The sequence below is a fragment of the Euleptes europaea genome, chromosome 15, assembly GCF_029931775.1.
Source record: "Euleptes europaea isolate rEulEur1 chromosome 15, rEulEur1.hap1, whole genome shotgun sequence".
Taxonomy (NCBI): domain Eukaryota; kingdom Metazoa; phylum Chordata; class Lepidosauria; order Squamata; family Sphaerodactylidae; genus Euleptes; species Euleptes europaea.
The window spans coordinates 20058557-20071378 of NC_079326.1; the positions used below are offsets into that span (position 1 = coordinate 20058557).

General features: G+C 41.3%; 1 protein-coding gene across 1 annotated transcript in view; it reads left to right on the plus strand.

Annotated features, from left to right (window-relative positions):
* The first annotated feature begins 8073 nt into the window (after window positions 1-8073).
* THSD7B (thrombospondin type 1 domain containing 7B) overlaps window positions 8074-12822 on the plus strand; it is a 466994-nt gene continuing 462245 nt past the window's right edge. The window contains exon 1 of the mRNA XM_056861246.1: window positions 8074-8236. Within this exon, the coding sequence (XP_056717224.1) occupies window positions 8098-8236 (139 nt within the window). The 5' untranslated portion in view covers window positions 8074-8097. The remainder of the gene's footprint in view (window positions 8237-12822) is intronic.

Sequence of the window (12822 nt, forward strand, 5' to 3'; positions counted from 1 at the left end):
CGAATGCCAAAATCAAAGTTTGTAATAGTCAAGCAGGAAATTTGTGGTTTTCAATATTTTCCTTTTGCTTCCTAATTATATCGGTAGAACTAAAGATGTGTATATATGGTGCAAGTATAGCAATGCCTTCGCTTCTCTGCACACAGTAAGCTTTCAGACTATGTTGTGGCTCTGCTGTAGTGATAAGCTGGCGGTGTGGAATGATGGTGAAAGGAAGAATGAGGTGGAAGCTAGCAGTGAAATCCTAAGCAGAGTTAAAAGGTAATGGTAGTCCCCTGTGCAAGTACCGGGTCATTAATGACCAATGGGGTGACGTCACATCCCAACATTTACTAGGCAGACTTTGTTTACAGCATGGTTTGCCGTTGCCTACCCAGTCATCTACACTTAACCCCCAGAAAGCTGGGTACTCATTTTACCGACCTTGGAAGGATGGAAGGCTGAGTCAACCTTGAGCCGGGTACCTGAAACCGACTTCTGCCGGGTTCAAACTGAGGTCGTGAGCAGAGCTTTTGACTGCAGTACTGCAGCTTGCCACTCTGCGCCCCGGGGCTCATGTACACACTTTTAAGTGTAACTGCTTAGGATTGCACTCTAAAACTGCTTGGCGGACTTTCGAGAATTGGACATTAAACCAGAAAACATTTTCAAAGCCCATTGGCATATTATTATACCTTACTATGATCCATTATAGGAATCCAAGAGATGAATGTGTGTCTCGCCAGTGTTAGTAATTGAAATTGTTTTAAAAGGTAAAGGTCCCCTGTGCAAGCACTGGGTCATTCCTGACCCATGGGGTGATGTCACATCCCGACAATTTCTAGGCAGACTTTTTGTTTACGGGGTGGTTTGCCAGTGCTTTCCCCAGTCATCCTCCCTTTACCCTCAGCAAGTTGGGTACTCATTTTACCGACCTTGGAAGGATGGAAGGCTGAGTCAACCTTGAGCCGGCTACCTGAAACCAACATCCGTTGGGATCGAACTCAGGTCGTGAGCAGAGCTTGGACTGCAGTACTGCTGCTTACCACTCTGCGCCACGGGGTTCCTTGTTTACTTAGTCATTAATGGTCAGTTGGATGTTCCTAGAGGCTGAAGTTCAGGTCACACATGACTTGCTAAGGTTGGATGTGAGGCCATTGTTCTTCGAACAAAGTGTGGATGCGGCGAGAGAGGAATATGGGGAAATTGAACTAAGTAAGAGAAGCAGTCTTGACTCAATCATCCTCACCAGGGAGGATGCTCTGAGATGAAATTAGTATGTTTTAAATCACATTCTTGTTATAAATGAGATCTATAAGGACATTGAATTGAAAGTGCAGCTTCTAATGCCTCTTTGGTGATCTGGATCGTACCTCCACACCAGCAGCAAAGTCACAGTTATGGGGTTCATCTGAGAAGGAAGCGTAGAGCGGAATAATTGGGAATGGATGATACATTGCCGTTAAATGCGAAGATGAAAATAATAATTTTCTATTTGCTTGAAAAGGACCAAGATAGCGCCCAGTGTCACCTTTTCTTAATGGTTTTCCTCTGAAAAAGCAAGGGAATCCACAGCCAACAAACATAGGAAGAAAATAATCTGCGTTTGAAATTGCTGGGTATACAACCTGAGTGCATTTAAATCTCTTGTGAATAAGTTTTTTTAATTAAAAAAAGCCTTGCCGACTGCTGAATGAATACACACATGGTTTTTCTCCATCAACCGTGCCAACACATTGGGAGGCTGAGATAGGCAGTAACTAATTTTGATGTGAATCTTGGTGGCCTTCATAATGCAATTTATTCATAGCGCTGTAGGATTGGCATATGGTGTCTGTGCAGTTTTTTTTTGTTGGTATGTTAGATTGTGTTAGGAATACCTAGAGTCTGATTCTGATCGTGCCATTTTGTGTTGTGTGTGCTTCCGACTCATGGCGACCCTATGAATGAAAGTCGTCCAAAATGTCCTATCTTTGACAGCCTTGATCTTGCAAATAGAAGGCTGTGGCTTCCTTTATTGAGTCAATCCATCTCTTGTTGGGTCTTCCTCTTTTCCTGCTGCCCTCAACTTTTCCTAGCATGACTGTCTTTTCCAGTGACTCTTGTCGCGTCTCATGATGTGACCAAAATACAATAGCCTCAGTTTAGTCATTTTAGCTTCTAGGGTCAGTTCAGGCTTGATTTGATCTATAACCCACTGATATGTTTTTTTGGCACTCCATGGTATCCGTAACACTCTCCTCCAACACCCCATTTCAAAGGAATCTATTTTTTTCCTATCAGCTTTCTTCACTTTCCAGCTTTCACACCCATACATAGTAATAGGGAATACGTGCCATTTTACTCGGGTGCAAATGAGTGAAGCCAGAGCAGTTAACCTGTCAAACGGAAGATGAAAATCTTCAAGTTGGTCTAATTTATTCCCCCCCCCCAACACCTCAGTATCTGACTTCTGTATCCATGTGTGAGGTGTCAGCCAGCCTGGGTTGTTGTGCAGCCTTTCCTGAGCAACTACAATATACTGCTAGATTCGAGTCTGGTAGCACCTTAGCAACCAATAAGATTTTTGGGGTCTAGGCTTTCGAGAGTCGAAGCTCCCTTATCTGATGAAGGAAACTTTAACTCTTTAATGCTTCGACCCAAAACGTCTTGGCCTCTAAGGTGCTGCTGGACTTGAATCCAGCTGTTGTACTGCAGACCAACGTGGCCGCCCTCTGAAACTAAAATGTACTGAGAGCTCTGAGGCCAGGTTTCCCTACATATGTGTCATGCCTTCTCAGCTACCCACAGTTCGAATCCTGTCTGAACATAAATAAAAATGTAAGGAGATTTTGTTACAGCACTGACAGAATGCAGCCATTTCTTAATTGATGCAAGGGATCTTGATGTTTTTCAGAAAGTTCTTAATTTGTTAGAAAATTACATTATTGACTCAATTTATATAAGTATGTATATATATATATTGTTCACGTCATGAGATGACAAGAGTCACTGGAAATGACAGTCATGCTAGGAAAAGTTGAGGAAAAGAGGAAGACTCAACAAGAGATGGATTGACTCAATAAAGGAAGCCACAGCCCTCAATTTGCAAGATCTGAACAAGGTTGTCGAATTTGCACATTTTGGAGGACTTCCATTCATAGGGTCGCCATGAGTCGGAAGCGACTTGGCGGCACTTAACACACACACACACACACACACACATATTGATGCTGGGAAAATGCAATCTTCCATTTCCGCCCTTACCCTGTTCCTAGTGCTTCAATTGAAATTGTGAGTGTTGGGAGAAGTTTGGTTGTATGAGTATCAAGGGCAGCTAGTACATAATGCTGACGATAACATTCGTGGCAAGCAACCCAACTTCTCCTTCTGCTTACCTACAACCTAGTCTAATCGTGTTATCTAATTTGCTGCTCAGTATTGGATTTCTTCTGTCCCTTGTAGAGAACACTTATAATAGGTTGTCTTGGTAACTAACAGCCAAACTGTAAATCCTTCTGAGATAGTTACAGGTTTTCTGACTTTTGGTTGAATGACAAAGTGAAGGTGCACTGTAGGAGTTCCCCCATGTGGGGGGACTCCACCATTACTTTCTCTTACTTTTGTTGTTGGGAGTAGCTCAACATAAAGGTTAGTATTGTGCTGCCAAAGTGTTTTTTTTTTTGGGGGGGGTGAGCATTCAATGTTCAAACAACTTGCCCATTTTAAAAATGTGCTGCCCTTCTCGTTGGGGACTGATGGGGTGAGAGTTTTTGCTAAGGGTTTTAGTGGGGCCAGTCTACAATGTTGCAGTCTTTTCCCTTTCCTTTATCTCTTAGAAGCTCCTTGATCAATTGATCTTGAGCAGCATAAATCTAATGTTTGAGGGATATAAGGACTGAAATAAATCTTGCCACTGACAATGTAGCCTTGGGATCCCTGTCACTTAATAAAAAAGGCATTATGTCAGACACAGAGGCATTAGATTTATATGTTAAAAGGGGAGATACAACGTGATCGAAGTTCCTCATAAAAGCGGCATTGCAAGAGGGCATGAGCTAATGAATCAATAGAGCCAGAAGAGCAAGGTCAGGTCCTTTCTGGGTATGGTATGTTCAAATTCTGCCTTGCATAACCATAGCGGGGTTAGCATTCAGTCTAGCTAAACAGAAGGCTGTAGAAAGACGAGGGGTTGTCAAATAATAAGTATAAGCAGGCAAACCACGTGGTGGTGGTATTCCAAAAAATGGAGATGAACAAATGTGAGCACTGATAGTAGTGCTGTTATAATGGAGCTCTTTAATGTACTTTTTAATTTTGGCGAAAGTTTCAGTTTTCCCAAGATCTAATAACATATCCTGCAAGAAGCCCAACAATGACAATTTCTCATCTAAGATTTTTTGCCATGAGGAATTAAAAGGGTCATGCTTCAGAGAAGTTAGGAGCCCCTCAGTGCTAAAGTGCAGCTTAAGTTGTAACTTAAAGGCGGCCAACTATGCCCAAGCTTCGAGCGACATTTGGTCAAACTCGGAGCAAAGGGTAACACCAGCAATGCATCGAGAGGCATTTAAAAGTTTTCTTAAAAACTGGAGCAATGGATTATAAGGTTGCATTGAGTGGCATAGAAGCATTTGCTGTTGTTGAAGCTAAGCAGGTGTACAGGTTACTGGAACCAGAACCAATTGAAATCCCAAATACGTTTCTCTTAGGGTCAAAATGCATGATACAAAATCCATGTCAGGACACGAGTTCCCAACCTGACTCCTGATTATACGTTCTAGCATAACCATGGTTAATCTTTTTTCTCTTATTTGTCTGAAAATGTGGTGTGCGGGAGGGAGGGGCTTCGGGCTTCCCCCTTTAGCCACTGGAAACAGCACTAGTGGGCTTTGTTTGCTCCTTCCTTCAGCACTACATGTTCATCCTAGGGCACATGAAGCCAGAAGAAAGGGCAAACAACAGGCTGCTTGGTGCCATTTCTGGTAGCAAAAATGCCACAGGTGGGAAGCCTGAAGCCCCTTCCTCTCCTATGCCCCATTTGCAGCCAAATGGAGAAATGGAGAGCTTTTTAAAGGTAAGTCTTCACTCGAATGTGTAACTGTGAGTTGAGTTGGGAAACATTTATGACATGTGCATTTCATATCATGTATTTTGGCCCTTATTGTTGTGAAGGGCAAATGGAGTATAATTCAGATGATAATTTCCCCTCCTCCGAAACAGTCTTTGCACCCTGAATTAATCTGAGCTGAATTAAAATGTTCAGACTGAGAAATTTTTGAGCCCTTTTAATGGCTAATTTCCATGCTCTGCCTTTCCCAGTAAGGCCTACTCGATAGTTTCTAAAGGATTTCTGTGTGGCTAAACTATACAAATGAATGAAAGATAAAAATTGGCATTATATTTCTATTTTAGATAGTCCATACCTGATAAATATAATTGCATGAGTTTATCATGGTACAAAACATTTCAGAGTAAATTACATAAAACCACACTTTTTTTTAAACAAAGTGAGTTTTATTGTATATCTACTGTGGGCTGTATTTTCAGATTTATCTTTACCTTATCAAGAACCACAAACTATGTGTTATGTTTAGTAATAATGGTTCATTTTTATACCATTGGAAAAGTAATAGCTTGGCACTAAACTTTTAACTGATAATTTTTTAAAAAAATGCAAAAATGACCTTTTCTGGGAAGAAACTTATTCCTTATATCTATCCTGTTTCGAGATATGTGCGACAAAACAATTCATGGGAGAAATGACCAGTAACAAATGTAAAATGTTAAAAATTGAGATAAATGCTTAAAGGCATGCAATAAAAACACCAGGTTATTCGGAGTTTGTAAATTTGTTCTTGGTAAAGAAGTCAGTTTTTATTGGCCTCCGTTCGTTTATTTGCTTGAGATATTCATTCGGTCATTTGAGATATTTACATTTCCTCTGTTGTTTTGTGACATCAGTTGAAAGTTGTTGCCGGTGTGTTCTGCTACAAAAGCTGGGATGTCAATAATACCCAGTGTATTATTCATGGCAACGTTGAATCCACTGTTTAAGTTAACGTGGTTGATTGGGAAGAACTTGGGAAAATTTGTCTGTCTTATTGGAACGCCTTTGCTGTTCCATTTATCAGAAGTTGTCAGTTTCACCTCAGCATTTCATTGTAGATTAAATTTGCTGGCAACTCTCGTCAACGTTGCCCATTGCATAGACAATTACTTCACCAGCCCCAGAATTTTCTAGGGCTTCCAGTGACATGCAGATGGCAACCACAGCACAGTTTGGCCTTCACTGATGTTCGCTGCAGTTCCCAAATAAGAATGTAGAGACCCCTCCCTAAAATTCCCTTTGTTTGATTGAATTCTTTTCTTTCTTGAAATTCCTTGGATGTTATTTAGGAACCTCCTAAATAAAAATGAATGAGTTATGCCATTAAAGGTCTATGATGATGGTGATAAAAATGAATGGTTTAGTCAATGGGTTGGAGTTGGCACAAGGAGCTGGCAAAGTCAGCACAACCCCCCCCCCCGATCTTCTTGGCTCCCCCCTCCAGCTGGCAGCTGACCCCAATCATGGATTTCCACTCAAACAATCTTCTTTGGCCTGCAGCATCCTGACTTGTAGGGTTGTTATTCTATGTCAAGTGCCCCCAACCTTCTTGAATCTGTTGGCACCTTTGCAATTCTTTTTTTTTAATTAAATTTTTATTTAACAACATGAAAATGAAAAACTTACAAAAACACCATACATACAGTGTATCAAACCTTCCAGAAGGTGCCATATGTTAACTGCCTTCTATTTCAACTAGGATAATAAAGATATCAAGTTTAGAAGACTTCATTATGCAAAACTCCTGAATCCTTTGATTAAAAAAAGGATATACTGCCTAATGATTTATAGAATTAAACCTGCTCATTGCCACCCCTTAACTACTGGTCTACTATCATTCTAGACAATTTATTTAACATGGCTACATGCTAAGATTTTTATTTATGCATTATAACAATTTAATAGAAGTATCGAGTCAGTCGAATTATGTATTACTGATTCCCACTTCTTCGTTATTCGTACCTATTCTAACTATAATTATTGCTTACTTTCTAATTATTCTGCTATAAAATATTGAAATTATAATTTGCACAGGCACCTTTGACACAGAGTGGTGGGCATAAGCACAAAAGGCAGTGCCAACCACATACCCAGAGGAAGTCCAAGTTCAGGGGAGAAGAGGGGTAATTTTAAAAAAATACACTCAGAAAGAGGAGTGGGAGAGAATAAAACCAACACTGTGGTGTAAACAGCCACGGAAGCAATAGCGTTTTAATCTGCACAGCAAGTCAGATCTGCAGTGGCCGACCGCCTTCTTTCTGAAAACACTTGGAGGGTGCCGGGAAAGTTGTCAGTGGGTACCATGTGGGCACCACATTGGGGATCCCTGTTCTATGTAGTTCCTGCAACCCTGGGAATGAATTTTCATGGATTGGAAATGGCGGCTGTGAGGTGGGGAGAGCCGGGAAGTCTTGTGGTTGCCAGGGCTTTCTGAGGATGGATCACAGGTTCAAACTCAAACTCAGGCATATCTAAATCTTCCTTTTGTGGGAGGGCTGAGTACTTTTGCTACACAGTTATCATTTCTACCTAGAGGAAAAAACATGTGCACTTTCAGTTGTGATATATGTTGCTTAATTCTTGTACTGCCAATGCCAGTTTCTCATCATGTGAACAGTCAGTAAAATAGGCATGTGTGCTGTTGTTGTAGATGACAGCGTGTGATACATGTGTGTGTGTGTTAAGTGCCGTCAAGTTCCTTCCGACTCATGGCGACCCTATGAATGAAAGTCCTCCAAAATGTTCTATCTTTGACAGCCTTGCTCAGATCTTGCAAATTGAAGGCTGTGGCTTCCTTTATGTGTGATACATACGCTGCACCAAATTGTGTAGAAAATGTGTGAAGCATCATTTTGGCAAACGGAGCAGATATGTTATGATGCCATCTTATACCAATGGGTTTAAATAAGCCTAGAGTTTCCTGGTTAAAACTGATGAGGCATGTTTGAGATGATCCGGCGTATGTGGTTTTAATGAACCCTCTCTTTCTGTTTTAGGAATATTGAAGTGAACTGGACTGAATTCCATGAAGTATGTTTCTAAGGGACAGCTGGCTTTGCGCTCACTGGGCATGGCAGAGCTCGAGAAGTTGCTTGGTTGTGCTCGCTCTGTTGCTATTACACACGTCTGATTTGGAAGGCAGAAAATCCCATCAGTTTGTCTGGAAAACGGGTAGGAATCAACACTTTCTCTCCCTTTCTCTCTCTCTCTCTTTGTTTACTTATGCTTCAGCCATGCACCTATTCGGGGTCAGTATATAAATTCATAAGAACCGTGTGGTACCTCTCTTCAGATGCAGAGAGAGATGACCAGGCTGAATTACTCGCCCGTGTGTGAAGCTCTTTGTATGTTAAACAAAAAAAAAAAAAAAAAAAAAAAGGCAACAGCCTAACATATCACCGGTTCAGAACTTTCTTCAGAGAGCTTTCATGGAATTAAAGTCATAACTTCATTTGGCAGGACAGAATTAGTGTTGGTATGATGCCTGCCAACAGAAGGCGAACAGTGGGAAGCTGTGTGGGGAAACCTCCTCAGTGGGTTCCCCCCTTTCTCTTCAGCCCTTAATTTTAGTTTCATTATTTAACTGTCTACAATATTTCTCAGCTTTGAGAGGACATGCTGGCGTCAAGGGGACATTGTATTTTTCTTTTTCTTTAGGCTGTCAAGGGGACATTGTATTTTTCTTTTGCAGGGTGTGGCAACCTCCATATGGGGCCTGGACATCTCCTGGTATTACAATTTAATTCCAGTCTGGGGAGATCAGTTCCCCTGGAGAAAATACCTGCTTTGGAGAGCGGGCTCCAGTATTATGCCCCACTGAGGTCTCTTCCCTCCCCAAGCAGCTCCCTCCCCAAGTTCGATTCCCCAAATCTCCAGGAATTTCCCAACCCAGAATTGGCAATCTGAATGGGTACCCCAGATTTCCCACCGTGCTATATGCATAGTTTCATGCACTGAAGACTTCTGAAAATTTGAGAAAATGTTCGCACTTTGAGAAAAAAAAAACTGACTACCCTGACACACCTCTTAAAGAGGGAGCTGGTATATTCTGATTTCGACAAGCCTTTCCTGTTGAAGTATTTTAAAGCACTGTACTGCATCCCAATCGACAATGTGTTATAGATAAAAATTAATACACTCAGCATTTGACTTAAAATCGAGACCATCTGCTCGTGAGCATACATTGCTCAGTTTCTTGGCGCCTAAAGACTCAAAGTGTGAACTAACTCCGCTGAAAAGCTTGGTGTTTGACATCATGTGGGATGTTTGAAGTTTTATATCTGTGCGTATTCACACATGTATATCTACTGCAGTAGTTGGCAGTTGGATTGCCCAGACAGGGGGAATCACCTGAGGAGTTGATCTTTATTCCATGCCACCTAGTTTCCTTCCCCTTTGCCCAGACAAATAAACTTGATTTTAGCTAAGGTTGATTTTGGTCATAACTTAAGATTAGTTATGTCTTGCTTTGCTGTAATTTTGGCAGTCCACGGCCTGATTTAAATTTGATGCTGGTGGGCAAGAAGAACGTAACCTATGCGATGCTGCATATGTCCTGTGTCTTGTTTAACAACAAAAAGACAGCATAAATGGCCCCAAGTAACTTCAAAAATTAACAGACCTGAAAAAGACTGCTGTTGCTAAAGCATGCGCCCACTATGAATGATTATATCCAATTTAACCAGATAAGAGACTCCAACAACACATCACATTGCAATTGCTCCCATATGCCTAAATAATGCTGTTATATATAAATCAACAGCTAATAATACCAATTAGATATCTCAGCATGCTCACTGATTGAGATTATCAGTCCGTTAATAGGAGTAAATAAATTATATCATGGAAACTAAATTTGTTGTAGTTGCAGCCAATAGTGTTTGTCTGAGACGTTTAACAGGCTGACGCAACAGGTGAAGTACATCAACGCAGGATAGTAGTAAAAATAGTCTTAATCTTAGACTTAACGGGCAGAATTGCAACAGGTGGAGTACGTCAACACAGGATAACAGAGGAGGTCCAGAACATAACAACCATTTCATAACAAGCATCTTCTTCAGCCAAGATTACTCATTCAAGGTTGCAGTTACAAAGGAGATATGCACACTGAATACCTTCACCACAAAAATGTATGACTGTTTAAAGCATCTTGCTACATGTGTGCTTCTCCTACAAAACACTGTTTGTTCACCAATCAGTGCAATACCCGTCTGAGCTAAAGTTACAGTAAATTAGCTGAAATTCCAATTTAAACAAGAGGATATGTGAAAAATCATGTGGATAATAATTACTTTCCATCATTCATATTTAAATCAGACTATGGCAGTAGATGTGTACCGGACCACACAAAGCCCCTCTTGATGATCTTGGCTAACCTGGACTTGGCTTCTCATGCTAACTTTGGGATTGGTCTCACACTAAAGGGAAGGGGGTGGTTTCAACCTCTATCCTACTCTTCTCTTAACCTGGGTGCTCAGAGAGCCCTGGGGGAGTCCTCTTCAGCCTAGCCCTGCTGTGTTTTAAGTGCCTCCCAATACCCTTGAAATGCCTCCCAGTCCCTGCTTCCTTCCTGCTGTATTTCTGGTGTCAGCTGGCCAGGCCTCGCCGCTGCTGGAGTTATGGCAACATCACTCCCAATTCCTGCTTCAGGGGCACTCTACCTGACTCAGCACACCTGGAGCCTCCAAGGGTGAGTACTGTTTCTTGACAGCTGGTGTTTGATGGCTCCTGGGATATGAACCTCAGAGCGTGCTGATATAGATCCCCCTCTTGGTAAGGAAATGTTGCCTCAGGCGCTGTTTGGGGCTGGCCTCCGGATATAGGCCCATTAAATATTTGCTTATCCAGAGCTTGCCATATGTCGCTGTGCATAATCGCAACTCCCCATTCATCACCCCATGGGACAGTAATGACCCGGTGCTTGCACAGGGGACTACCTTTACCTTTCGTTAAAAGGACATACCATTGTCTTTTGTTTCATGCCGAATACAAGCTCAGTCTGTCCGATAACTTTTTACCTGTTTCACTTCCGCTTGTTTAATTTATGCATTTTCTTGTGTACCAGCAGAAACTTGAATCGGAGTCAGGTTTAATTGTCCTAGGATCAATTGTGTTAATTCAAAAAGATCAGCTCACTTTTGACAGGGTGTCAAAGTAGATTACTTTGCCTTGCGGAAATCAAAGTATCGGGCTTTACTTTGTCTTTCGCGCTCTCCTACCCTAAGCACGTTAATTTGTATGCAAGCCATAAGCAAGTATGCTTATGGTTGCAGCCTCTGCTTCGTATTTGAACAGAAGCATTGCAAGCAGATCTAAGCCGAAATGATTTGGAAATTAGGTTACCTAAAAAAAAGTTTAATTTGGTTTGTGGTATTAAAATAATTCTCATTGATTGGCTTGGGGAAAGGAGCAACCAAAATGATTAGGGGACTAGAGCAACTGTCCTATGGGGAGCGGTTAAGACGCTTAGGGCTATTTAGCTTGGAAAGAAGGCGGCTGAGGGGAGACATGATAGAGGTCTATAAAATTATGCATGGTTTGGAGAGACTGGACAGGGAGAAGTTTTAAGGATTCAGAAAACATCAGTGGAAATAACCAATCCTGCCTTTCATGAATGTGCATGCTCAAAGGACTTGTGAAGAGTGTACCTGCTCACAGGTCAAAGTAACTTAAAAGAAATATTTTCTGAGCTGAAAATATTTCATCACTAAGGGTTATAATGAAAAGGCTTATTCACAGAAATATTACCTAAGGCTACTCTTTCTTACTAAGATTAAATTAAATGTAAGTAAGCGTAGTCACTTATATACAATATAAAATAGGATTCTTCATAATACTTATAGTCTTCAGAAATATAGGGGGTATCAAAAGAACTGTGCAACAAGTTGCCAAATAGTGAAACCCTCCTTGTCGTATGCACATTGGGTTGGATCCAGCCAGGTTTTCACACAGTCTCACCCAGCTCTACTCATTATTACAGCTCCTGTCTCACATGGCTTTTGTTCGTGCAGGTCCCATGTTCCCCCTGTTTATTTAATCAATGAAAAAGCTGTTTGAATACACCTTTGAGCAAAGGTGATATGGTATGAGTGTTTGCTGCTCAAGCAAATTAAAAAAAGAAAAAAATCCCACTGAGCATAGCCAAGCTTTTGAGAATGCCTGTGGTAGCTCTTTGGATCTGTATTGCACCAATAGCCTACTTCCTGATAGTTCCAGTTACTAGAAAATATACTGATTTAAAGCATATTCATTTTGTAACATTATTAAAACGTCCCGGTGAACTGCTGGCTTGATTCATAGTGAAGGTCCAAGAGAATGTTGTTCTGGGTTTTTGAGAATTCCACATTCTTCACAAGTCACAGCTAGGGGCGTACAAAAATGGTATTTTTCAGATTTGGGTGTACTGGACCCCCAAAATATTGGTATTCCCTATATTCCTGAATTCCAATATGGACATGGTATTCGGATTCAGAATTTTTTCAGGTCTATTTTTCCCTATCGGGTAACTTTCCAGGTGGCTGGAGGGGGGTGGTTTTTGAAGGTACAAGCACCAAAATAGCCATGGAGCTGCTGGTTCATGTATTTTAAATAGCCCCCAAATTTCAAGTAAATTGGACCAAGGGTCCAATTCTATGGCACTTGAACAGGGTGCCCCCAGCCATCCTCCATTATTTCCTGTGGAGGAAAAAGAAAAACACCCCCAAGCTGCTTCCTGGCAAAAGCCATGCCTGAAAGCAGCAATCACTGGTCAAATCATG